Source organism: Ursus arctos, unplaced genomic scaffold (assembly GCF_023065955.2).
Source record: "Ursus arctos isolate Adak ecotype North America unplaced genomic scaffold, UrsArc2.0 scaffold_13, whole genome shotgun sequence".
Lineage (NCBI taxonomy): Eukaryota > Metazoa > Chordata > Mammalia > Carnivora > Ursidae > Ursus > Ursus arctos.
In genome coordinates, this window is record NW_026622797.1 from 8,133,672 (window position 1) to 8,160,976 (window position 27,305).

General features: G+C 37.6%; 1 protein-coding gene and 1 pseudogene across 4 annotated transcripts; one reads left to right on the forward strand and one right to left on the reverse strand.

Annotated features, from left to right (window-relative positions):
• Positions 1-200: 200 nt before the first annotated feature.
• WTAP (WT1 associated protein) lies at positions 201-26,722 on the reverse strand. 4 transcript variants are annotated; one of them, XM_026505155.4, is made up of 8 exons: positions 26,396-26,722; positions 19,403-19,440; positions 16,965-17,020; positions 13,586-13,644; positions 11,800-11,927; positions 8,146-8,324; positions 2,984-3,138; positions 201-1,462 (listed from the first exon to the last, which is right to left on the reverse strand). In XM_026505155.4, exons 2-8 carry the CDS (start codon positions 19,430-19,432, stop codon positions 879-881), a joined length of 1,191 nt encoding a protein of 396 aa, XP_026360940.1. In that variant the 5' UTR covers positions 19,433-19,440; positions 26,396-26,722; the 3' UTR covers positions 201-878. The 4 variants fall into 4 exon arrangements, with proteins under 4 accessions (XP_026360940.1, XP_026360939.1, XP_048082066.1 ...); XM_026505154.4 differs by lacking the exon at positions 26,396-26,722 and adding an exon at positions 26,057-26,264; XM_048226109.2 differs by lacking the exons at positions 201-1,462; positions 2,984-3,138 and adding an exon at positions 5,274-7,924 and having other exon boundaries at positions 26,396-26,717.
• On the forward strand, positions 10,078-10,193 carry LOC113259713 (U6atac minor spliceosomal RNA; annotated as a pseudogene).
• Positions 26,723-27,305: the final 583 nt, after the last annotated feature.

The following is a 27,305-nucleotide window of genomic DNA, read 5'->3' on the forward strand; positions in this document are numbered from 1 at the left end:
TGCTCCACCGACCGAGCCAGTCAAATGGCCTAAAGCATACTTTTAAAAATTAAGAGCACAGTCAAAATTGATGCATGAACTTAAGCTTCACCACTGTGGTACGTTGAAGGATGATGAGTAGAAATTCAGCAATTCAATGAAAATAAATGACAAATGCTAAACACACACATATTAACAAATAAAAGAACTAATGCAAGCAGTTACAATAAAAATCTTTATTTAAGTTTGGTCAGTACAGGTAAGATATACTGGAGTCACAGAGCAATATGCATTAACAGGATACAACAGTTCATAAAAACTGAGTAACTATGCACACAAATTTCTTAAACATTCAGTCACCTAAAGAGAAAATGCACAGATGTATGGTGGAAAAAACTGTATCTAACACTGAAACTACTATAGGACTCCATCAGCAAGTCCAACTTTTAGTGATAAAACTACTGTACTGGGCAAACTTGGCAGTCATAAACCCACATCTACTCTAACAAGTCTGAATGGTGCATAAGTATAATAACAGCATGAGTAAGAATGCCCTTACACAGCACAGATTCTAGGAGAGACACAGATTTATACAGACATCATTGTGTTATACTTTAAGGAAAGATTTCCATTTACAACTTCACATTAACTCATATAAAAATAACTTGACCCTACACAAAATGTCCTTTTAGCAACATTCAAGGTAATTAACTGTTACAATTTCCAAAGTGGCAGAGGTATCGAAGCAAAGAAGGGGAGGGAAAAAAAAAAGGGAAAAGAAAAAAAAAAACCACACCCACAAAAAAAAGGCAAATTGTGACAAAAGTATGCGTTAATTTTCTGGACAGTATCCTCTCCCAAATTAAATGACACTGTATAAAAATTTGCTGGAAAAAATATTACAAAACTGAACCCTGTACATTTACACTTGAGTCCAAGCCATTCTGAACGTGGCGGGAACCCGCAGTTCGGTTACCTTTCCCACTCACTGTTTTCTCCTCTTGAGGGTCATGATTGGAGTCTGTGTCATTTGAGTGGTGTGTGAGAGAGTTTTCACTGCCCGTGGGAGAGTCTACACTTTCATACCCCGCACTGAGTTGATTTACGTAACTACTACCTCCTCTGCCAGTTCTCTCCTCTGAGCTGTTGGAGGCCTTATTACCATTCCCTGGAGAAGAAGGAAAGTCATCTTCGGCTGTGTCCCCCTCCCTGTGAAATCCAGACCCAGACGTCCTCTGCCGGGAGGAACTGCCATTACTTGGTCCGTTGGCCAGCCGGCTGCAGTCTTTACCTGTGGCCTCTGCCTGTCCTACAGGCTCAGAAGATGTAGTCCTGCTGGTACTTGGGGCTGGAGCTTGAGACTGCTGCTGTTGGTACTGAGCCAACTGCTGGCGCGTCTCTTTCAGTTGCTGCTGAAGAACTAGAATGGTGCTCTGCATACCCTCTACTTCTTCGTCAAGTTGAATGATGAAGTCATTCAGTTCTGTGCAAAGGAGAGTCAAACCTACTTTAATAATCTCTTAAGTAGATTTTATTTTTTAAAAGATTTATAACATTTTAAAATATTACTGTCACAAAGCCAGTCAATAAATAGTGAACAAATACAATTCTAAAAAAATCACAAAATACAATTCTAAAAAAATCACAAAATATTTAAAAATTTTGCTCGGAATTTAAAAATAGCCATTTAAGAATGAGTTTGGGGTTTTTTGTGGGGGATGGGAGGACATGCTTAAAGTATCTTAAAGCAACCAAGTTAAAACAGATTCAAGCCATCTAGCCATATACAACTGATTATAGCTCCCCAAATCCACTCCGTTATCTGTTCACCTGTGGGCCCACATGGCTGGTCCCCTTCCTCCTTACTCCCCCTAGCTAGTGTTTGTCTCAGCTCAACAGCAGGTTTAGCCCTAGGGAGCAGTGGGTCCTCTACTCTAACACTCCAAAGAGGTCTATGCTATAACAAAAACAAAAATCAGAGAAAATAACTCCTGAAAATTGATAAAATACACATGGCCATTAAGTCCTAAAAACGCTTGGGAGAGGGGAAAGTCCTTCACTACTATACAAAATCTCCTAGTCACTATGTTTACAAATATTAAGAGCTAACAACTATCACTTACTTTGAAAAGGTACTTTAAAAGGTATTGTACTGACTACTGATCTTTCCAATTGTCAAATATATTAACTTTCAGTTTATTTTTAAATTTTTATTTATTTGACAGAGAGAGATCATAAGCAGGCGGAGCGGGAGAGAGAGAAGCAGGCTCCCCGTTGAGCAGGGAGCCGGACACGGACTCAATCCCAGGACTCCGGGATCATGACCTGAGCTGAAGACAGATGCTTAACTGAGCCACCCAGGTGCCCCTTAACTTTCAATTTAACTTCCAGAGTTTGGATATTTTAGTTACTATTCATCTTTCTCAAAAAGAGGAGAAACAGAAGGGACACAGCTATACTTGCCCACAAAAAAGGGCGGGGGGAGGGGGATGAGAGGGGGGACGACAGTGGCTGACAACTAGTTCAGTTTACCTTTAGCAAATTTAAATATTAGCTTTTATAAGATATTAGTGAATAGCTTATTCACTAAACAGGACCTTAAAAGGTACAATCAATTCTGTATTTTTAGACCACTGGAAATAGTCAAATACTTCCAAGATTTACACTTAGAGAAAAACAGGTTAAATGGAGATAACCCCCTTTTAAATATTGAATATAAATTTGTATATGTAATGCCTTAGTAATAAACAGCCTCTCACCAAATTCCACCTCCCCCAAAAACCAAATTTCTTATTAAATTTGCACAATAAACAAGAGTGTGTGTGGGGGGGGGAACCACTACAATTAAATGGCTTTGCTGACTCAACTAGAAATGTTTCATTTGTAATTTTATAGAACCACTGGCACAGATTAGCAAATACAGAATCTAATCTATAATATTCATGCCTGGCAAGTGTTTTAAAGCCAGTGCAAAGTTAACCAAACTTTTCAAAAAACCCCTTACCATCCTGACTGCTTTTAAGCTCCTCACTATATTTCTTCTGTAAAGCCAACTCTGCTTCAAGCTGTGCAATACGTCCCTGGGACAGCTGCCTTCCAAGCTCTTGATTCTCCTGGATAAGCATTCGACACTTCGCCATTAACTTTTTGCCTGTTTGGCTGCAAAGGAAAGAGCCATCCATCACAAAATGAAGACAAGTGTCCACAACCTTGTTTGCTTGCAATTATTACAGCAATAGATGGAACACGTACAGAATATAACTGTCACGGCAGATGCCTCCCTATAATTACCATCTTCTTTTCTGGAACACGTCCATCTTCTGCATTTCAGTATTTTGCCAATACAGCAGCAAAAATAAACCCTAAACAAAAAGTACCCAAATGGCCACATTTTCTATTACACTAATAATGGATTCGGGTTTCTATTTTCATCCCAAATATCATTTGAAATGGAACCGAGCCAGTTAATTAATGCAAACCTCAGAGGTATCAGTATTAATAAAACACTAAGGTACTTAGCTTTGTGGAACAGAAAAGTTCTTAAAAAGGTAAATGCAATAACATAGAGTATATTTATTGTTGCTAAAGTAGCATTTCCTGAGGGTGCCTCTTCATAGGTAGCTGTCATAGAATGTTTATTGCATAAGTGAGGCATATTCAATAACTGTTTTTAGAGACTTTTAATAGATTTTTTTAAAAGTCATCTTTACACCCAATGTGGGGCTTGAACTCATGACCCTGAGATTAAGAGTCGGATGCTCTACTGACTGAGCCAGCCAGGCACCCCTAAACAGCCTTTTTAAAAAGAGCCTTAAGAGTATTTCCATCCACTAATCCTTCATTTAACTTCTTCTTTTATATATTTTGAACTGTCTTAAACTGTAACACAAGTTTTTAAAAATTTAATATTGATATGTGGTTAAGATTTTATTCATGTTATAAAAGGTTATCTTTAGAACAGAAAAATAAGATCGGGGTTACTTATCACAAATAATGCAAATGTTAAGTATCTGCCAAGTTAGGAGCACCAAACTTTCCACAAATTAGTTACCGAGTATTAGTGCAACCGTCTATAGAACCTACACATACATACACAGCAACTGCAAAAACGCGATCAGAAGCCTTGGTAACGGCCCTCAATGAAACTATCTTTTCTTTAGCCTCAACAATAACAAGAGAAATGATCACTTTTAAAGGGATCTCAGTACATATTTGTGATGTTACCTGATACTGAATAGAGACGGCCTGATATTTTTTATTTATTTTTTAAGTAGTTAGGCTCTACAGCCAACATAGTGCTTGAACTCACGACCCTGAGATCAAGAGTCGCTCGCTCCGCCGGGGACAGTCTGACATTCTTGTAATGGCGTTAAGTTCAGAAAGACCTAACCTAAGTGGTTAAAAAATTTTTTTGCTGACACTTTGTTCTTTCCTTCACTTACTGGAGCTTTCACTTGCCTGATATATTCCTTCAGAATGCATCTGGACCTATCATAGGCCTTCAGACTTAAAATGAGAGCATTTTGTAAAGGATTCTCATTCTTTGACTCAGTGTTGTAAGCTTTCTTGTTTGGTTTTTCTTTTTTTTTTTTTAAACCCATAGTACATATTTATCCTAATGTAATTCAAGCAAAAGTTTGTAATTTAAATTTATCTGTAGTACAGTAAAACCTGGGTCACTGTTGCTCAAGGCAGCCTCAGGTGGAAGCACTTGCTAAGGGTTTTCTCTCTTTCTGGCAACTTTACTAGCTGGTGCTCTTGTTCACGGCAGCTGTAGCTCCGGACACCTCCCCCCGCACCCCACCATTTCCCATTCGCACCCGCAGACTTTGGCCTCCAATGAACAAGAGTTTAGACAGAAATCCCACGGGGAGCTCAGAGATAGGTACCACCATCAGGCAGTGGCACTCATCCCACCTTACTGGTCATTTTCCCACAATCTTCTTTTCTTATGAAGTCTACAGGATCAGTGTTTTCCAACTAACCTCAAAATCCTTCTATGTGAATTTAATAGAGATTAGAAAGAAATACTGTAAAACCAGTATTAATTGTGACCTGACTTAATCTCATATAAAGTGTATCATAAACTGAATGCAAAAAATGTTTCATTCATAGTCATACCTTTTTATAAATGCCTGTTCTAAAATAATCCTATCACTTCTAAAATTAGTGATTATTGAAAGAAGTCTTAACAAAACTGTTCTTTAAACATTTTGTCATTTTACCATGTCATGTGAGATTTATGTTGTGTTCATCACATCCCCCAAAATGAGAAGAGTTCAATTACAAGTAACTGTCTTTGGAATAATTTTCTTTAATCAACAACTCCCCCAACCCATTCTTAAAATCAAATAATTCCAAAGAAAATCTGAAACAGTTTGAGAGAAAGATTTATAAAAAAGAACAGATGCTATACATTGCTTTATGATCACGAGGAAGGGGGCCAGAATATCTGAGAGGTGTACACACAATTACCTAAACGATTAAATGCAAAACAGAACTGTCAAAACAACTGAAATAGATCGCTCTTAAATACTCTGAAAACATATGCACTGTTACATGTATGGAATTTTTTAACTAAAGCAGAGAAGATAATTCAATCTTTCTCTTTCAAAATTAAAACAGAATAGGAAAGGGGGGGGGCCACAACCCAGTCTATTTGAATTATTCCAAACACAGTACTGATTGAGCACTATCTGTTTCAAGTTAATGATGTATTTATAGTACCATTTATAGCCTATTCTTTACAGAACAAAAATCCATTTACAGGTGATTAAAATAAATTATGATTTATTAATACAATGAAAATATTATGTAACCATTAAAAATGAAGTAATCTAAATGTACTTAAAAATTTTAAAACTGTGCAAGGGATAAAATGTATGTTGGGGGAGGCGTGGACGCCAAGCTTCAATCATCTATGTTATGTACGTACACATTTGTTTAAAATGGATATATATAAAATGACTGTATATGCATAGAAATTATCTTGATGATACCCAAGAACAGTGGTTACTGCTCTTGGAGAACAGAATGGGGAAGGAAAGGTCACATCTAGGAATGACTCTCACTTTCTGTCTCCACCTTTCTTCATGCTGTTCCAATTTTACACATGAGCATGTTTTATCTTATTAAAAAACGTTTTTAACAGTAAGAAGAAAAAAGCCTGCAGACCTCACAGTGACTCTTACCTAAGCGGCAAAGAAAGATGCTGGCTAATAAATGTGAGTACATGTTAATAATACATTTTATGAATTATTTCTTGACCTACTAAAAATATGTAGGCCATTTCTACTGTGATCTTAAATGGCATAAGATATATACAAATGCCTTAATGTGGCACAATAAGCTAATTTCAGACAGATTTGGTTACTTACCCTCCAACCCCACAAAATAGTGAGAATTTTAGAAGCGGATTTCTTGTTGTAAAGTCACACAAACCACTTCTTCGACCCACCCTCTGCCCCACAATCAGTTCCCTAAAGCACAAACATACAAGATACTTACAATTGATTTGAATGGTTAAGAGAGAACTTAAGTCACCCTTGTTAAAACTGCACTTAAACGTTGGGACAATCTGGAACATATATCTTCCACTCATCTTAGACTCCATTATCACCAAGTGAAAATTCGCATTGGTGACTTATAGAATGATCTGACGAAAAAAATTCACCTCCAGGATTGGATGGAAGCATGAAGAAAATAATGCCTCATTCATCTAAATGATCAAATGAATTTGCTAGAAATGATCACTATACCTTTTTTTCAATTCACAACATGTCTCACTTAGGCCAGCCCACAGTTCCAATACATTATTTCCCCAATCTTCTGGCAGGCACCCTGTGAGGCTGTCCCACATTAATTTCTACTGCAATATCCTAGGACAAGGTGTCAAAAAGTAACAAGTGTCAAGTCTCCTTGTCTTTTATGATACCAGCTGGAAAAACGTAGGTCTTTAAAAATGAGTCACAGAGCCTTTTCCTTCACTTTGAAGAGCACAGCAACAATTTTTCCAAAATCAATCTGCTCTCCACAGCCCCCCAAAATCAAAATGTTAAAAGTACAACAAAATCATTATAGTATTCCTTGAACTTAAAAAAAAAAAAAAAACAACTATTTCAAGGCACATTTAATTTAATATCAAGAGTGCAATACAAAAGGCCCAAATACAATGAAGGAAACACATTCCCCCATTAACACCAACGACAATGCTCTTTCAACATGTGCCTGTTGAATGGAATGGGGATTTAATTTCACTACTGGAAAAAATAACGCAGTGAATCTCATCACAGCCAATATCCTTATACAATCTAGTAGTGAAATGAATGTTTATAATGCTTCAAACAGTTTCAACCTGAAGTTTGATACCACACCTTTTTGTTTGTACAGTCCTCAACAAGATTATCTACAGCATTAGCAACCATTCAAAGAACAAACCATTCATTAAAACCACATTGATTTAAGGCTCAATCAAGTAATATAGAGCCCCAAACTAAATGGTTCAATATATGAACTACTTGTACTGACATCTATTATTTGATTCTCTCATGACTATTAAATTGGTTCTTAGCAAATAAACTCTTTAAAGGCAAAATTCACCTCATTTGAGTTTTGACCCAGAAGTTCAACAACAATCACGAAGTCCACAGTCTTATTGGCAAAACTGATATACAGTGTCTCTAAGTCACTATGCTCAAGGTTAAGAGCGATGCGTATTCCATTTTTACATTTTACTGGAATTTTACATGTTCAATTCAGGATTTTAAATCTCTAGGTTTTCATTCCTCCAAACTGTCTGAAGACACAGTGTGCCACAGACTTAAGACTTCTGTTTCTCCCTCTATTTTCTTCAAACAGAAACATTTCTCAAGTGTCTACATGGTTCTAGAAGGGGAATTTTTCGGAGGTGGCCACTTCTTCGGAATAGTCCGACGCCATCAGGCCTCTGAAGCAAGGGGAGGGGGAAGAGAAAAAAGCTGAAACACAAGGTTCATCTGGTAAGTTTTACATTAACCATTACAAGCTGGATAGTATAAGAATGTGGCTTTTTTTTTGGCTCAAAAAGTCTGAGTCTTGGTGTGGAAACGAGTACTTGGCTGTCCCACCACAGCTTTCTCGTAGTGGGACTGTCAGGGAAGTCTTGACTGGGGAGTATGATTTGTTTACCTATCAGGCGTAAACTTCCAGGCACTCAGTTCATTTTGGGCTTGTTCCAGTTTGTCTTTAGTCTGTTCCAGTTCACCTTTCATTTTTAGGAAAAACAAGTTGATCGCTGGGTCTACCATTGTTGATCTCAACTGGGCAACGCTAGGCTGCTGGACTTGCTTGAGGTACTGGATTTGAGTCTGTACAAAGCAAAAAAACCAATTACTACCAAATCAAAGAAAAATGTATACATAGAAGGTGGGGTAAAATCCATTTCGTTCACAGAATTTACCAACTTGTTAAGTCCTTCCCCCTTTAAGAGGATCTTAACATCCTCTAGGAAAAGTACAAATTTATAAACAACTATTTAAGGTTATCCATGTAGGAATTAAGACTATGATTGCATTTCCATATTTGGAATCTTTAAAGAGGGTACATCCTACTTTGCAACCAAAACGTTAAAAAAAAAAAAACTGTTATATTTACTAAAAATGTTGACACCCACTAGAAAAAAGCCATATGTAAAATATTATATAAGAGTACAGTGAGGGGCGCCTGCGTGGCACAGTTGGTTAAGCGTCCAACTCTTGGTTTCAGCTCAGGGTGGTGATTTCAGGGTCATGAGATAAAGACCCACTGAAGTTTCTCTCCCCCTTGGCCCTGCCCCACTGTGCACTCACATTCTCTCAAATAAGGAAATCTTAAAAAAAAAAAAAAAGTGCAGTGGCTTACCCTTTCCAATTTGTCCCTATGGAAATTATTCTATATATATATGTCTCCTAAAAATATACCTAATACCAGATTATAACTTAAAATACATATTTGTATTTCTAAATTTAAAAATATACAATGCTTCTATTTACATGAATTGGCATTACAGCATTATAAATAGCACCTTAAGTCAAAATAAAGTATATATTCAATTTTTCCTTGAGTGGATTTGAATCACAGATTTGTACAGGTGGCAGTTGACTCACCAAATTCAAACTGCTTATTTTTGAAAATAAATAAGCTAATTGTCCAAGGATACAGTTAGTTCAGTGCCAGAACTGAGACTAGAAAATAGTCCTCAAGCCTCCTGACTCCCAATCTAGAGATTTTCCACCACACCAGAACCCCTCTACTTACATATGAAACCTTCAATTTCGACTTCAGTTGTACTATTTACTAGCACACTAAAAATACATTTCTAAAATATGAAATACAGTTTATTAGCATTAAATGCATCACTTTCTTCACACCCAAAGTAGATTTGGTTCAAGATCCTGCTGCACACTAAGGCTTAAATAGGATTAAAGTTAACAATTTATAAACTGCTAATTTCTAACGATTCAGTAAAAAATACAAGTATCTGGATTGGGAATATCTCTACTTTTTCACTGAGCAAAGAGAAGTAATTTTTACTTAGCTTAATGAGATCTTTTTTTTAAGTAACTCATTTTAAACAAAAAAGTACAACTGTTTATTCAATATAAGATCAGTTGCTAAGACAATTGAACAGGGATAAAGCATGTCATATTGTATATACACCACAGTCTGGGATCCCTAAAGAAAACATGCCTCCGACACTGACACAGTTACTATTTAGGTTTACAAAGTAAACTGCCCTCATCTGCACATACACCCTTGCCCTTTCCTTGTGTTTTTGCTCCTGCTGCTCTTTCTGCAAAACCTTACTCTCTAACTGAAAATGAGTTGTTCAGCTGACCTGCACAGGGGAAAGCTGTTAAAAAAAAAAAAAAAAAAAAAAGACTGGAAATGGTCACGTTCTAGTTCAAATAGCCTTAAAAACCTGAGATGAGAAGACAAAAGGGTGATGGAGCATCACCAAAGGCTCTGATCAGGCATGATATGATCAAAACTGCCAGTGTATATATAAAATAGCTGGAGAAGCACAGAAGTGAGTCAATAGCATATATTGTCTAGGTGAGTGTTGAGAAGTGTAAGAATTACGTGTTGTATGAAAGGAGCACTCCCCTTGACAAGGATGGAAGAGGACCTCGGTCCTGACAACACACATATGGTTAAGGCATTGCCAACCACTGCGTGGCATCTAACCATCGTTGGAAAAAAAAAAAAAAAAAAAAAAAAAAAGAACATGAACTAGGATGGCAAGTGTAGGACCCAAGAAGAAAGAATTCAAGACACACTAGTGCTATGAGATATTACTGTTGGCACAATCCATTCACACTCTACCAGCAGTTAGCACTTTGAAGATAAGATTCATCCTCTGCATGTGTCAAGCATCTAGCAGAGTGCCATGCAGAGACCTAAAAGTGGGTAGAATCTAGAATCCTTAATATCAGAAAAAGAAGAAAAGAATTAAAGAGCTTTGAAACTGGGTACTCTAGAGATATAGTGCCCATTCCATTAGATATGAAAATCTAAAGAGGGGGAAAAAATTTTTTTTTGAAAGGATGGAGTGGATGTTATAAAGAAAAGAAAATTATATTCAAACTATTGGGCAACACTTCTTGGAACCAGGTGTCCAGATTAAAAAAATAACCAAAGGTGGGGATGGTCAAGAGTTCAAGTTACAGAAAGTGAAGGCGTGTGATTATTGAAAAGAAATTTTAAGAAATAAAAGGACTATGAGCCCTAAAGAACACTATATTGGTGAGAAAAGAATTAGGAATAGGACTGCGCCCCATATATTATCAGAGTCTCCAATGGCCAGAATATTGCCTTCTGGATTAGATTTAATAAACAAGGTATCAGACCAATGGAGATTACACAGAAGAATTCAAGAAAATTTCAGATTTTCGGGACGCCTGGCTGGCTCAGCAGAAGAGAATGCAATTCGGGTGCCTGGGTGGTTCAGTCGGTTAAATGTCTGCCTTCGGCTGAGGTCATGATGAAGTCCTGGGATCCAGTCCCACATTGGGCTCCCTGCTCAGCAGGAAGTCCTCTTCTCCCTCTACCCTTCCCCACTGCTTGTGATCTCTCTTTCAAATAAATAAATAAAATCTTAAGGAAAAAAAAAAAGAGCATGCAATTCAATTTCAGGGCTGTGAGTTCCAGCCCCACATTGGGTGTAGAGATTATTTTAAATAAATAATTTTTTTAAAAATTTCAGATTTTCAAAATTAGAACACAGACAAAACTACCTCTACTTTATATAACATATACACAAACACTAATAAAAAGGAATGTGTAAGACTACTGAAGACAGCATATAACTGAACCTAAATTCAACCACAGCTAAATGATCAAATATGCCACTGGATTTCAGATCTATGTAGACATGGCAAATACTACAAATAAAAAGCTGTAACATTAAAAGCAGATACGGAAGAGGTTACTGATACTAACAAAAGTTTTATACACAGAGAGGTAAAGACAGCAGAGGAGAAACAGTTTGCTCAGCAAGGAGCAAATCCTTCTTATGCCCTCAGGTATCAAAAAAATATCTGAATCGATATACTGATTCTCGTATCATGGAAATTTCAGAGCATAACTTAAAACTTTTAACTTCTTGGCCAAAAAATATATTTTTAAATCCAACAATGGAGTGATCTACCAAAATGTTAGCATATTTATAGCTCAAAGCCTACCTACCTTAACAAAATGTTCATTTATAATTATTAAGTTTGTAAAAGTAACTAAATGCTAATATACACAATAACGCAGACTAAAACCAACTCCTCAAAAAGACTTAACATTTGACATACTTACAGTACACTCTTGCATCTCTTGCTCCTTGGTTGCTAGTCGCATTACAAGGATGTTTTCCCTGCGGGCAGACTCTTGTTGTTGCTGCTTTAGTTTTTCTTCAGACTCCCTTAACCCAGTTACATCATTAGCTGATGAAGGAAAGAAAAAAATTCCAGAACATAATGAAATATAATTTCAAGATCAAAATGACCTACCCAAAATAAAGTTCTGATTGCCTTTGTCAAGAATAATAAAAACAAGGGCAAAAAAATTCATTGAGTCTTTAAGTTTCTATCCTAACTTCTTTTATAACAAGGAAATCTGTTCTTGATCATGAGTGCTCTTTTAGGAGGTAGTGGTGTTAGAGTGACCTACAGCCACCTAATACTACGTAGAATTATGTAGTTATTGTCCAATCTACCTCCAAAAGAACATGGAGAACTTCATGATCTGTATCTGTCTATACTACAGCGTGTCCAAAGTCCTGCCTATATTGTTTTTAACCTATCCAATGAAAACAAGCCAATAACTGCATAAACAATTATCACTTAAAGCCTTCACAATATTGGGGAACCTGGGTGGCTCAGTCAGCTGAGCGTCTGACTCTTGGTTTCGACTCAGGTTATGATCTCAAGGTCAGGAGACTCAGCCCCACATGGGGCTCGGGGCTCTGGGCAGAGTCTGCTTGAGAGTCTCTCCTTCTCCAGCTGTCCCTCCCTTGCTCATGCACCTGCATGCACAAACTCTCTAAAATAGATCTTTAAAAAAAAAAAAAGAAAGAAAGAAAAGCTTTCAGGGCACCTGGGTGGCTCAGGTGGTTAAGTGTCTGTCATCAGCTCAGGTCATGATCCCAGGATCCTGGGATCAGGCCCTGTGTTGAGCTCCCTGCTCAGCAGGGAAGCCTGCTTCTCCCTCTGCCGCTCCCCCTGCTTCTCCTTGCTCACTCCCTCCCTCCCCTTCTCTCCCTGTCAAATGAAATCTTAAAAAAAAAAAAAAAAAACGCTTTCACAATATTAATGTCTATGGATTATAATATAGTTATATAATAATTAAAATTTCAAGGTATTAAGCATTCTGAACTTGGAAAACAATATTGCTTTGTATATTCACAAATAGTATGTTACTCCTAACTCAGTGAAAAGTGACAAAAACTAAAACAGTTTGAAATTAATAAACTTTGTTGGTATTATTTTTCAGGAGGTTTTGAAAGATCTGTAAATATGTACCTATATCCTATTGTTACACATTAAGCTCTTAGAAGTTTATTATGTGTTGCTTCTGTGTACCTCCTTTCTAAAACTAGTAACGCATGCTTCACTTCCAATTCTCTGGAAGGAATTAGGGACACATCAAGGAAAGCTTAAAGTAGTTGTGAATTTCCCCATCTCTACTCTCAGACACCTGTATGTAATTCTACTAAAACAATCACGCTATTATACGATTATTACATATCAGGTCTTCCCCAAATGACTGGGTAGGAATTCCTAAAGAAGAGGGATCATGGCTCATTCATCCATTTCGTAGCAGCAATACAGTGAGTGCTTGGGAGGTTATTTAACAAAATGCTTGAATGAAAATTACAGTTGCATAGGGGCACCTGGCTGGCTTAGTTGGAAGAGCATGCGACTCTTAATCTTGAGGTCATGAGTCTGAGACCCACACGGGTGTAGAGATTACTTAAATAAAAACTAAAAAAAAAAAAAAAAAAATACCATCGCTTAGAAAAACCAATTATCCTGTGTCTGTAACAAAAATCTTTAAAAGGAAATATTCACATAATCTTTAAGAAGCTAAAACTCAAACTTACAATTAAGATCTGTGTACTTGCCCTCCAAAGCTTGGACATATGCTTCATACTGTTTCCATCTAGTACAAAAATAAATACATATATTAGTTGTCATGCTGATACTCTTTTTATTAAATATACTAGAAAATCACACCCATAAACATATAAATTTAAGTAATGCCAAGAATTTCACTACATGATTTTCAACCAATAATAAAATTAGTCACTTCATTATTCCTTCTTAACTTACAGAACTAGATAAAAGAAAATACAGGAAAAAAGTATTCTCTGCTGGGAATATACCAAGTATGTTCCTTTGAGCCTGTTCACATGCCTTAAAGGACTCTGTATCACTGAGGCTTGGCACAATGCCTGGATTACAAAATCTACGTAAAAAATTTATTTCAGATATGCTGTCTATGGCACCAAAGAAATGTGCCTAATTATAAAAGATTAAAGGTTCTTTATCTTAGCTCTTTTGTGAAAATACCGTAAAACCAAAGCAGTGGTTCAAAGCAGTTATTTATTTTTGTCTGTAAAAAAGGAGAATATACTATTTCCCAGGACTATTCTTTAAACCACACCTACTTGGCAGAAACAATCTGCAAAAATGACATATACTATCAGAGTATGAAGGAACCTTTCTTCCTTATTATATTCCTAACCCTCTAATACAGGCTACACTAGCTTGGCAATTACTGTTGAAAACAAGGTCTCCAGTCTTCTCTTCAAGCAACTAACAAAAAGTAACGTGCCCAGAATGTCTGCTACCCTGTTTACTGAAGAACTATGCTTTTAAGTTGTTCGTGCTCTGATAAATAAATAAAATCTTAAAAAAAAAAAATTTTACAGTTGATCCTTGACCAATATAGGGTGGTTTAGAGGTGACAAACCCTGCATACTCAAAAATCCATGTATAACTTTTGAATCCCCAAAAAGCTTAACTACTAATAGCCTACTGTTGACCAGAAGGAAATCTTACTGATAATATAAACACTTAAATTACACATATTTTGTATATGTATTATACACTATATTCTTACAATAAAGCTAGAAAAAGGAAATACTAAAAAAACAAAGAAAATACACTTAAGGTACCACACCGTACAAAATCTGCATTAAGTGGACCCACACAGTTCAAACCTTTGTTGTTCAAGGGTCAACGTGTTTGATTTTAGAAAATCTTTCTACAAAACCTCAATAACTTTGACAAGTTTACTATGAGATATATTATTATTACAACAGAGTAAACAAAAAAAATTTCCACAACATCAACACTTTACATAAACACTTTACGTAAACACTACTGTTCAGTCAAAGGCATGCTTATCTTTACGGTCCCTACAACCTAGGACACAAACAGGAGTTTCACTCAGTGCTTGGGGATGAACAAAGGTCTTTTGTGGAGGCTAAACAAGAACTATTTTAGGGGCGCCTGGATGGCTCAGTCGGTTAAGCATCTGACTCTTGGTTCAGCTCAGGTCATGATCTCATGAATCGTGGGGCTGAGCCCCATGTCAGGCTCCACTCAATGGGGAGTCCACTGGAGATTCTCTCTCTCTCCCTCTGCCTCTTCCCCCACTAGTGCTTGCGTGTGTGCGTTCTCTTGCTCTAAAACAAATAAATCTTAAAAAAAAAAAAAAAGATCTGTTTAGAGGAACAAAAAAATATAAACGTTCAACCAAAAACATTTTTTTTTAAAGATTTTATTTGTCAGAGACAGAGAGAGCGAGAGAGCACAAGCAGGGGGAGCGGCAGGCAGAGGAAGAAGTAGGCTCCTCGCTGAGCAAAGAACCTGATGCGGAACTCGATCCCAGGACCCTGGGATCATGACTTGAGCCCAAGGTAGACACTTAACTGACTGAGCCACCCAGGCATCCCACAACCAAGAGCATCCTTATCAAGATGACAGAAAACACAGAATAGTTAGATTAAGCAGCACTTGATTTAAAATCACCAAGAGAATTAATGAGAGGGAAAAAAACTCACTTAAGAGTCATATATGAAAATTCCCTAAAAGAAGTTAAGCTGACCTCAAGAATATAAACTGCAGGACTTAAAAACCTTAAAGGTAACTTAATACAAGAAATTGCTACTATGAATTTTTATTAAGATTGTATCACTAATTTCTCTCCCTAAAACTAAATCAAGAGAAAGACAACACATACTAACGAGACATACAAAGGGAATATCAACACGTGAGTGACAGTATATCACAAGCAAGGGTCTACCTCAGCAGGAGAGGACAAGAGTGTTTTAGAATACTAAGAATTTAAATTTTATGTATGGGAAAATAAATGTATGCAATGAAAAAACTGTCCTTTGCATGAAGAAGATAAAGAGCTTGTGCACAATATGAGTAGCTAAGGAAGGTGGGAAATTATCAGACTCTAGTTAAAAATGGAATATGTCAGCTGCATCTGCCTATGTTATAAAACACCTTTTCTGGGGCACCTGGGTGGTTCAGTCAGTTAAGCATCTGCCTTCGGCTCAGGTCATGATCCCAGGGTCCTGGAACTGAGCCCAGAGTCTGGCTCCCTGCTCAGTGGGGAGCCTGCTTCTTCCTCTACCCCTCCCCCAGCTCGTACTTTCTCTCTCTCAAATAAACAAATAAAATCTTTAAAAAAAAAACAAACAAAAAAAAACCTTCTTTGTACCTAAAAATTATCATCTAAAAAACTTACCAAAGTAATAAAATGTAAAAAGAACAAATTTAAGTTACACATGTGTTGATCCTGTTTTATATTAAAAAAATAAATACCCTTAATGCTGTTTTTCACAATCGCCTTTTCAAAGACATTTATAAGATAACCACAGAAATTCAGAGCTTGAAGTAACCTTTGAAAGTAATTTAATTCAACTCCTTAACTTGCAAAGGAGAAAATGGATTTATATAGTTACATGAACTGACCAAGGTAACAGTTATAGAAAGAGTAACTTTGCCTATCATTAAATAATGTATTTCTTCCATAACTAAACATGTCATCCTTTAGGACTACAACTTTTTAACACATTAAACAGGAAAGGAAAAAATAATGACATCAAAACAAGTCTATATATTTGTTTAAATGAAGGCTTTCTAAGAGCAGGGTCTTTCCCCATTCCAAGTTCTACATATGAAGTACAAATGCTTTAAGTTAAAATTCTGAACATCTTCCCTCAGTTTATCTAGTAATCTAGAAGTTACCCAAGCTAGTACTTAGTTCTTTAAAGTGTTATGCTTTCCTCAATGTTTACATAATGAAGAAACAGACCACAGAAAATACGTTCGAAAAGTACACTGATTTGAGGATGTATTAATGTTAAAAACAAAACAATCTAACTTGAAAATAATTATAGGCTAGAACCACAATATGTTCTATAGAAAGTATTTTGTATTTTTGATAAAAGAACATTTTACCTTAGAATTAACTCATCTCGTGCCATAACTTTGAAGTCTGTTTCACTCAGCCGAACCTATATATAAAGAGAATTAAAATATGAACTGACTGCTTTTCCTAAAACTTTAAAATATTAAATACCACTGGCTCTTATGTTCTTCATATTTTTATAAAGACAGGATCTTAACATTTTAGTCCCCCAGTTGCTCATTTCTGTTATTAGGAATACCCTTATTACTGAAAACACACAAAGTCCCTCCCAAAGGAGCTCTGTGCTGAAACATACAAAGCCTCTCCAGAACCCCAAGTTAAATGGCTCAGTACATATTATTGCTTTTTTAAAAATCTTGTATTATTGTTTTCAAAAGGTACGCTATTTATCTTTAATACAGACATCATTCTTAGGGAAATGAAAATTAAAACTCCAATGAGCTATCACTACACACTTATTAGAATGGCTTAAAAAAATAGCGGTAAGGGGCGCCTGAGTGGCACAGCGGTTGAGCGTCTGCCTTCGGCTCAGGGCGTGATCCCAGCATTATGGGATCGAGCCCCACATCAGGCTCTTCCGCTATGAGCCTGCTTCTTCCTCTCCCACTCCCCCTGCTTGTGTTCCCTCTCTCACTGGCTGTCTCTATCTCTGTCGAATAAATAAATAAAATCTTAAAAAAAAAAAATAGCGGTAACACCAAATGCTGGGGGAAGATGTAGAGAAACCAAACTTTTACACATTGCTCGTGAGAATGTAAAACGGTACAGCTGCTCTGGAGAATATTTTGGCAATTCCTTTTGAAACTAAAAATGGATGTGCCATACAACCAATTCAGCCAGTTGCACTCATAAGCACACATCTCAAAGAAATTTAAAAAAATTATTTTCACACAGAAATTTGTACATGAATGTTCACAACTTTATTTGTAGTACACCCCAAACTGGATACTACCCAAATGTCCTTCAACAGGTGAATGGTTAAACTATGATACATCCATGCCCTTGGAATACTAGATTCACCATAAAAACAGCCTATGGATCAACTTGGAAAAACCTCCAGGAAATCATACTGGGTGGGGAAAAAAAAAATCTCAAAAAGTTACATATACTGCATGATTTCGTTTGTACATTTGTGAAATAGCATAATTACTGAAATGGAGAACTGAGTAGTGGTTGCCAAGGATTCGGGATGGATGGGGTTATAGAGGAATGGCAAAATGGAAGCTTGTGGTAATGCTTCAGTTAACTATTTTGGTTGTGGTGGTGGTTACACTAACACATGATGAAACTACACAGAGCTACAAACACACACACACACACACACACACACACACAATGCACGTATACACTCTGTGGACTGTATCAATGTCAAGTTCCTGGTTTTGATATTGTTATGCAAGATGTCTGATAGTTAAGGAAGATTAACACTGAAGGAGGCTGGATGAAGAGTGCACAAAACCACCCTGTACATTTCTTTGCAACTTTTGGTGTATCAATAATCATTTCAAAATAAAAAGTTTTAAAAAATGGGCCCAATATTCTAGCTGAAACTGCTTTGTAAATTGAGAAATATTGTTTCTCTATATACCAAATGAAGATTGTAAAGATGAGGCACCTCTCCTGCTTTAGTATAAAATTAATGCTTTACTAGTTTCTTTTGTAAGAAACTTGTTTCAAATTGCAACATTATCCAGTAACATAGTACTATTATTATGAAAAAGGGAAAATCATTGTACCAAAATATATCAAAAGTCTAACAGAAAGCACACAGTTAATTCTGATTATTAAACCACAGTACAACTCTTTATTTCATAAATAATTTGACTTCAAAACTTAAGACAAATTTCCATAATACTTATCATCTAAACTGTTCATTTAAATATTCACTGGTTACTAAGCTCATACCTTGCTTTCCCATTTGAATTATAAATTACTTTCAGAAACTATGTTATTTTGCAACTTTGTGCGTGTGTGAATGTGTGTAATAGTGACTAAACTGAATTAACTTAGGGAAATAGAACAGGGAGAAAATGAGACTAGAAAATAAAAACTTCAGAGGAAAAGGTAGAATCCAAGAACTAGCTGTAACCTTTTCTTGAAAAATAAATAAGCGGTTTTACCTTACAACCAAAGGGGTTTAAAAATTATGAAAAAAAGAAAATAAGTAACTTTCAAAAACTTGTGAAGAAATCTTTTTTCACATTTATAGTTATGTAGGTGGAAATATTCATACAGCATAAGATTAAGAGTAGCCCACGGAGACATAATTATAACACAAGTTTTCCAAAAACTGAAAATATTCTAAAAATACATTCAACATACAATGTCTAGGACATTATACATCCACAATGCCTGCAGTGTTATAAGGCAAGAGAATGAAAAATAAGCAAATAAAGATAGTCCTTTCAACTCTATTAATTCGCCTCCTCCTAAGGACTTAAAAAATGCAGGGGGAAAAAAAACACACCTTTTTGGGAAGAGGTTCCTCGTTGGTCATCTTGAATCCTAAGAAAAAGGGGCAGAGAGAAGAGGTTCAATTGATGTTCTTCCAGTTAAGGTAGGAACAAGAAATATTGGCTTTTTCAAATCAATTTATTAGGGAACTCGGTTTTCACCAAATCATTACATTACTTATTTAATAACAGTTTTAGTTTTACAGAAAAGTTACAAAAATATTACAGGGTTCCTGTATACTCCACACCCACCTTCTCCTTTGTTAACACCTTACATTACTACAGTTTTTAAGTTACTAAAAAAAAATTCCTTTGTGGGGCGCCTGGGTGGCACAGCGGTTAAGTGTCTGCCTTGGGCTCAGGGCGTGATCCTGGCGTTCTGGGATCGAGCCCCACATCAGGCTCCTCTGCTATGAGCCTGCGTCTTCCTCTCCCACTCCCCCTGCTTGTGTTCCCTCTCTCGCTGGCCGTCTCTATCTCTGTCAAATAAATAAATAAAATCTTAAAAAAAAAAAAAATTCCTTTGTAAAAAAGTTGATCATTTTGATATTCCCATAAAGGACTGACAGAAATGTAACTTTTCAATGCATTCTTACAACCGCCCTATGAGAAAGAAATCTTACAGAAGTGACATCATTGTGCTAAAGTCAGACACTGACCTCAGGCAGTATCCCAGGCATCTTGCTGGAAGAATATGAAGTGTAGTACCAGTTGCTAAGCCTGTCCTTTTACAGCAACATGTTGTTATAGTAAGGCTGATAGAATCTATCATCGTGATAATTCACTACTGTACAATGCTTACACAAATAGTATATATTTACACCTTAAAAATATTCCTACACTAATTTCATGCCACAGAATTTGTATCACACATTAGCTTTTTATATAAATTTATACAAGATTTACTTAACTATTGCAAAAGATCGGTTATAAAATAGAACAATTCTCATTACCTTTATTATGCTTACTGAAAACACTTCTTCTTCCCAATATTCAAATAAGGACACAAACTAATTTAAATTTATTCCTAGGTTTTATTTCCAATGGCATTGTCATGAATCTTCCCCTTATATTTTACACTTCCTTTACATTTATTTTACTTACTCATACTTATTACAAATCCCAAACTATTAACATCTAACCAAAGAGAAATAAGTCATGGAGATGTACAGTATGGTAACTATAATTAATAATACTGTATTGCATGTCTGAAAGTTGCTGAGAATAAATCCTGAAGGTCTTCGCAACGAAAACAGGAAAAGGATTTTTCTATGTGGTAACAGATGGTAACTAGGCTTACAGTGGTATTTCACAGAATATACAAATATCCAACCATTATGTTGTACACCTGAAACTTATGTTACATACATGTTAATTATACCTCAATTTTTTAAAGATTAACCAAAGAATTTACAGTGTAAAACTCAATTTTTAAAAGCTACTGGATTTCATATTATTTGAAATTCCTCAAAAGGAATCTTCCCAATACCATTTTTTATGTTACATACAATCCCAACTCTGTAAACCAGATATTCCAATCATATACTGCCATTAAAACCTCACTTTCAGACTAGATACACTGTGTTAAAGAAATCAGTACATCTTGGGGAAAAAATTGTAAGTTGATTATATATTACTGGCTTAATTCTTCCCTCTTTAATAATCTTATCATTGGATGAAGCAAAAACCTGAGTATGTCATTTTTTTCTGAGCTGATCAAGTCTCTAACCAATATCTATAAAGAAATAACCATATTTCTACCACTTAAGGTCTGTTTATTTTTCTAATTTTTTCCTTTAAATTGGTCCCTGTTTACTTTAGACCTCTTATTGACCAGTTTATACTCTTTGTCGAAGTAATGGACAGCTGGTTAGTAACTATCCTAATGTGACCAGTGATTCCAATCATTTGGGAAACAAACCTTCACCATGTTTATCCCCACAGATGTCTAGTTTTATTTTAGTAGGTTTAAAGTACATTCACTCTACTTGACCACAACCTACTGGAACTCAGAAATCAAGCCTGGCATTTCCTTGGAATTTCCCATCTGTCTGAGCTAAATACAACAGGTAAACATCGATTCTAGCCATTTGAACTTTTAGCCATATTTAACTAGTATACGTGTACCTATACATGCCACTGATCTCATTAAATCCTTCTAAAGGCTCCCCATCTCAAAATAGTGCATGCCAATCCCCTGCTATTCCCTCACATCAAACTTTATTTTTCTTCATAGTTCTTATCATGATCTGATATTTTACATACTTATCTGTTTCTCCCAATTATAAAATAAGCTCCGTGAGAACTGTTTCATTCACTGCTGATGTCACAGTACACAGTAGGCACTCAAACATATGCTGAATGGAAATATGGACAAATGAATTTGCTTCAGTTACTACTGAAATCATAATACTGCTAAATAAGTCAATCTAATTTTTTCCCCAAAATAACCAAGACGACCTGTAAAATTCTGAGAATAGATGTGAAACCTAATATAACGGATACTGTGATAAGAATGCTGTAAGTGACAGTTTAAAAAGTTATATTTACCACCGCAGATAGTCTACCCATTAATAGTTAATGGGCACCATAGCTACTCAAAATTTTAGTTATAAAATTTAAGTATTATGGATGTTACTCAATATAAATTCTAGTTATAAACTAGTAAATGCTTCTACAATGTGACATTTTCCCCAGGTTTATTTGTTCATTCTTTTCTTAGTACATATTCAGATTATTTCATTTAAATAAAATTAACTGCAAGCTTAATTAACAACAAATAAGCTGCTGTTTTTAAAGGGCATTGAAAGGACTAGGAAACACAGGAAAGAAAGTTCTAGTAACCCTGCCTTTCTATAAGAGGATGGCAAACTTGGAAACAAAAAAAGCCGCAGAACTTGAGCTTCAGTTTCCCCAACCCAAAAAGGATTCTCACCAAGGCTCAAAATTATTGAGCTACTTCTAAAGATAAACATTAATCTATAGCATGGTGACTAGCATAAAATGCAATTATTAGTTTCCTTCTCCCCATCAAAAAAACAAAGACTCTGAATCACAACTTCTTGAAGAAACTGAAGGGAGAATTCAAAGGTAGAGATAACAATGAAGACCTGCTCCCTTTTTTTTTTTTCCTAAAGATTTTATTTACTTTTTTGAGAGAGTTAGAGGCAGAAGCAGACTCCCCGCTGAGCAGGGAGCTGGATGTGGGGCTTGATCCCAGGACCCCCAGACCATGACAGGCTTGCTCCTGTCTTTGTTTTTAAGCCCCACTGCAGAATTCTTGGTAATCTCCAATTTTTAAAACTCAATAAAACAGCAAGTTTTTAAAATTTTTAACACTGGTTTATATTCTCTTCTAAAAAGTTTGACAGTGGACAAACTTTAATTACACATCATTCAGAGAATGTATATTTTCTTTATACAAATAAATTTATAAATTTGTGACATACGTCAAAGATAAATGCATTTTGTATAAATGTTTGCATTTCATGTTGTCTCTCAGAGTCACATGTCATTCCACATGTTATAGAATATGTGACTTGGGAATTCAAAGGTTAAGCATTTTGAAAGAAATTCCTCCCTGATTTTTAGCTATTGAAAAGTCTATCTTTCCTTCAGAGTCCATAATATGCCGTAAGAGTTAAAGAAGCAGCTTGGCAAAAGGCAGATAAGAACAGGTTTAAATTTAAAAGTACCAACATTCAACTATTTTCCAAACAGAACTTGGTTCCCAAATCTGACTTTCACATTGCATGAATATACTAAGAAAATTATACCCCAAGGCAATCTTTAAATTACAACTGAAAGCACAATATCATCTAAAATCAATTCTAGATTCATTAAGACAGTGTACATCCCAGGTTCTTAGAATTATGTTTTTACATCAGAAAAATGGAATAACTAAAATATCTGGAGTTGAATCCTGAATCTTGAGGGGAAAAAATGAATATATACTCAATGCTATGAGTCACATCACACACTTAATAATCACGACTTTTCAAAGTCAAAGTTAGCCTCCATTTTCCAGATGATGAAAATAATTATGAGTCACTAAATGATTAACTCTGGTCAAAACAGCTATTAATTAATAAATTGGCCTTTAGGATCCCAAATGCAGCACCTCTCTGAAGTTGGTAAATGATGAAGATGGATTATTCTTCCACTCTCCCATCCTCAATAATGAATAAGCTTAACTAAAGAACAAAGAAAAGCAAAAGAGATAAAAACTTAAAATTGGCCAATTTGGCTACCTTTTAGGAGGTTTAAGATTGGTTAAAACGTGGTCTTAAAATTATGTAAAGGTTTCAGTTATTCACATCATTAATTCAGGGATAATCTCTTAAATTCAGATCTCAGAATCACCATGTACTCTTGATGCCTCTAACAATGAAAAACACTTTATGATGGCGAGTTCAGTTTCCGTTGGCTAGGTGTCTAGCATCCCAGACCCCAGTACTTCCCTCGCTCTTAGCATTAGGATCCTAAGTTATGCAACTCGGTTCTTAGAGGTGAACACCAGCCAACACAATTTGAGAAAGCAATGTACCTCACTGAAACTAATCGTAATTAAACTCAAGAAACTAATAATCCGACAGCATACAACCTTGGCTCTGCAGTAAAAAGGGTACTATAGTTAGGAACTGGACGACCACCTTTTCCTGACTCTTATCAATCAATGGATCTTGAGCAAGTCACTTAACTCTGGGCTGCAGTCTCCAAATCAGCAAAAAAACAAAAAAACACACAAACAAAAAACAAAGGGGGGGTACCAGTTTTGCATGCCTCACAAAGTGCTGCAAATCTCAACGCTCAAGTGCCATTAAAATGCGATTTTATTTGAAAAATCCTTTTTGTAACAAAATCAAAAGATAATTTTAATGTGTATTTAAAAAAATTAAACTAAATTCCCCAACAACATTTTCAAGAGTGGAGAATATTTATTTATAGCACCCAGTTCTAGCCTGATGGACCAGCTTAATATCCAATGGGATATACAGTTACGGGAATACTGAAAAGTTTTTCTGAGAAGCTGAGTATCAGAAAACATTTAGAGGCAAAAAGTAGGAAATAATTTTAAAAATAAAATAAGCATAAAACCAAACGCTATCTAGATCTTGTTTTTCTAAAAGACCCATCAACATAAAAATTTAAAGAGTAAACTTGTTTTTCCAAGAGCAAGATAACATACAATTATATGAAAAAACGAAGACCACCAAGAAAAGTATATTTTCAAGGGGATTCTATGCCGCATACAAACAAGAACATAAGGAGCTTTGAAAGCTGTAACATCCTGTACAAATGTAATTATTACAGCTCGTCTCCACATTGTAGAGCTACTACAGATGTTCTGTATCATACAGACGAACTCATTTCTAACACACAAAAATATTTTGAGCAGGCATGACTCAAAAGTGAATGAGGAAAACTAGATACTAAGTTCTGATGTGCTAAGGAAAACATCAGCAGTGCTTGTGACACATTTTATTATTACTTTCCTCCTCTGGGACTTAGAAATTTATGCTTAAGTTCCGACACTGAGAAGTGAAAATACTGACCACTTGGCTATAGCTATCTGTTGAAGACAAGGTTAGATCTAAAAGAACTCCCAAAATACACCCATCCAAACCCTTAAAATTTAACTTCATCCTTATCACATGCCACCTGGTGGACTGCAATTTCTTTCTCTGACTTGCCTCATCAGGTGCTACTGAACGACTGTAGTAAATAAAATTTAGGTATCTTGAAAAGATTTTCCCACATAACTTTTTCTTAATGGTGGTTTGAATGTCGAATATATGCACCTATCAAAGAAAACTTAATGGTCAGAACTTAAAAATTAAAAAACGTGAACTCGTGATAACCTGTGACTTCCACTTATCTTCCTCAGTAATGGAATTAACTAAATTCTAAGAGATACAAAACTAGATGGACAGCTCTACTGTAAATACACTCATGGAAATACTCTTCTACCTATGGCAAACGATCTGTGTTTTTACTTTAGAAACAATTAATTTAGGATTGTAACACAGTCCTTTGAGATCAAACTGACTTCATCAAAACAAGAACCTGGACTTTTCCACTGTGTCCTCTACTGACCAATGAAATATGGTTTTCAAAAATCAAACAACAGTCTTAGAGAGAGACCCAAGATGAGATTTAAAAATTACACGAAAACCTCTCCTCTACTGAATAAATAAAGAATTCTTTCTTTACTCAGAATGCATGCAATCATTTAAAAATGGAAGTCTACAGGAAGATGCAGCTGCAGTAATAACCTACTGCGCGATGTGAAAATTGGTCAACGAACACGGCTTTCCTTCCCTTGCTGAACTCGTTAGTGCCGCCAATCCTAGGGATCCAGAGGAGAGAGGTGGGAGGGGGCGACACAGAGGCGGGGACACGACGCGCACCGAGGGGGCGGCCTCCCGGTATCGCCGGCCCGCGGGAGCGCCCACCTCGCCCCCGGGACGGAGGACGGAGGCAAAATGGCCTCGGGGCGGCGGAAATGTCCCCGCAGGCGGGAAGGAGCTGCAGCTAACGGGAGGCCGGCGGGCCCGGGAGCCCCGACTCACCCTCTGAGCTCTGCCCGCCCCTCCCGGGCCGGCCGCGCCTCAGCCCTAGGGACCCGGAGGTCCTCGCGGCCGTTCCCGCCGGCGGCCCGCACCTACCTCTCCAGACGGAGGCCGCGCCGGCGCTGCCCAGTCACATAGGCCAAGGCCGCGCTGCCCGCTCGCCGCCCAGGCCTCCAGACCGTACTGTCCCCGGCCCCCGCGCTCCTCCTCCCGCCGCAGCCCCGGCGCTCCCCTTTATTTGCGGGTCTCGCTGCCACAAAATGGCGCTGAGGGAGGACGCGAGGCCCCGACGCCCCACCCCCTTCCCGCTCCTCCCGCCGCGCCGCGCCGCCCCGCCCCGCCCCGCGCCGCCCGCCGCGCCGCCCGGCCCTAACGCGCCGCAGCCGTCGCCCGCCCTCGTCACCGCCCCGCCATGTTCGCGTCCGGCCCACTCACCGAGTCGCCTCCTGGACGCGGCCGCAGCCACCAGCTCGTCACTGGGCCCTGCCGCAGGGAGAAAAGGCGAAGGGACGGCGCCTGCCCAGAACCTCAGGGCGCTGAGGAAGGAGTTGCGCTTGGGTGCCACGCCCCGCAGATTCGGAGCCCTGCAAATTCGGCGGGGGCGGGGGGAGAAGCGGGCCGCAAGGAGGGGTGGGCGACAAGGTCGGAGGTCAGCCGCGGGGCATCACGGGAAGGGCGGCGGGGGTCGCGATTGGCGGCGCGGGGCGGACGCGCTCGCTGGGCCACCTGCGGCTGCGGCGCAGCCTCTGGCGGAGGAATCTGGGCCAGGCGGCGCGTGATTGGCCGCTTTGTGGTGCAGCGTCCATCGGTGATGCTTCCGCGCGCTGGCGGGCCAGGTGCAGCCTCAGGATCTAGGCCGTGGGTGGGGAATAAGGTCAGTTCAGGCTTCGCTTAGCCGTACTGTGTGAGAAGTTAGAAACCAGTGTTCTGTCTTCTGAAACGCAGCCTCCCGGCTGCTTGATTCATTCCCATCTTGACATCCCGATGCTAAACGGAGGAGCTGTTTTCTAGCAGATGGGGGTTGTACCTGTGTCAGCAGCTCTAGGGGCACCTTGCAAACTCAGAAACGCTGGGAAGGCGAACCCCGTGAGTTGCTAATGAAACTTATAAAATGCGTTTTGTAATTTGAACATGCTGCCTTATTCAAGACTTTGTGTCACCCGGACCATTGCGTAAGAACGGTGGTGTTACCTGCTAACCGTGAAACAGTCTCTTATACTTACCACAGGGGGTCAGGTAATTCTTTTGATTGGTCTTCCTTTATCGGCTTTACTAAAAGTGTCTATCCCTAAAGGAGCTGTCCTGAAATGAGGTGATTTATTAGGATAAGATTAAAGTGTTCTCC

Coding starts and splice junctions, on each gene's coding strand:
- WTAP (XM_026505155.4), bottom strand. CDS start 19,432: ATGACCAACGAGGAACCTCTTCCCAAAAAG. Junction 11,928..13,585: donor CAAGTACACAGATCTTAATT/GTAAGTTTGAGT, acceptor TTCCTTCATCAG/CTAATGATGTAACTGGGTTA. Junction 1,463..2,983: donor GCTTAAAAGCAGTCAGGATG/GTAAGGGGTTTT, acceptor TCCTTTGCACAG/AACTGAATGACTTCATCATT.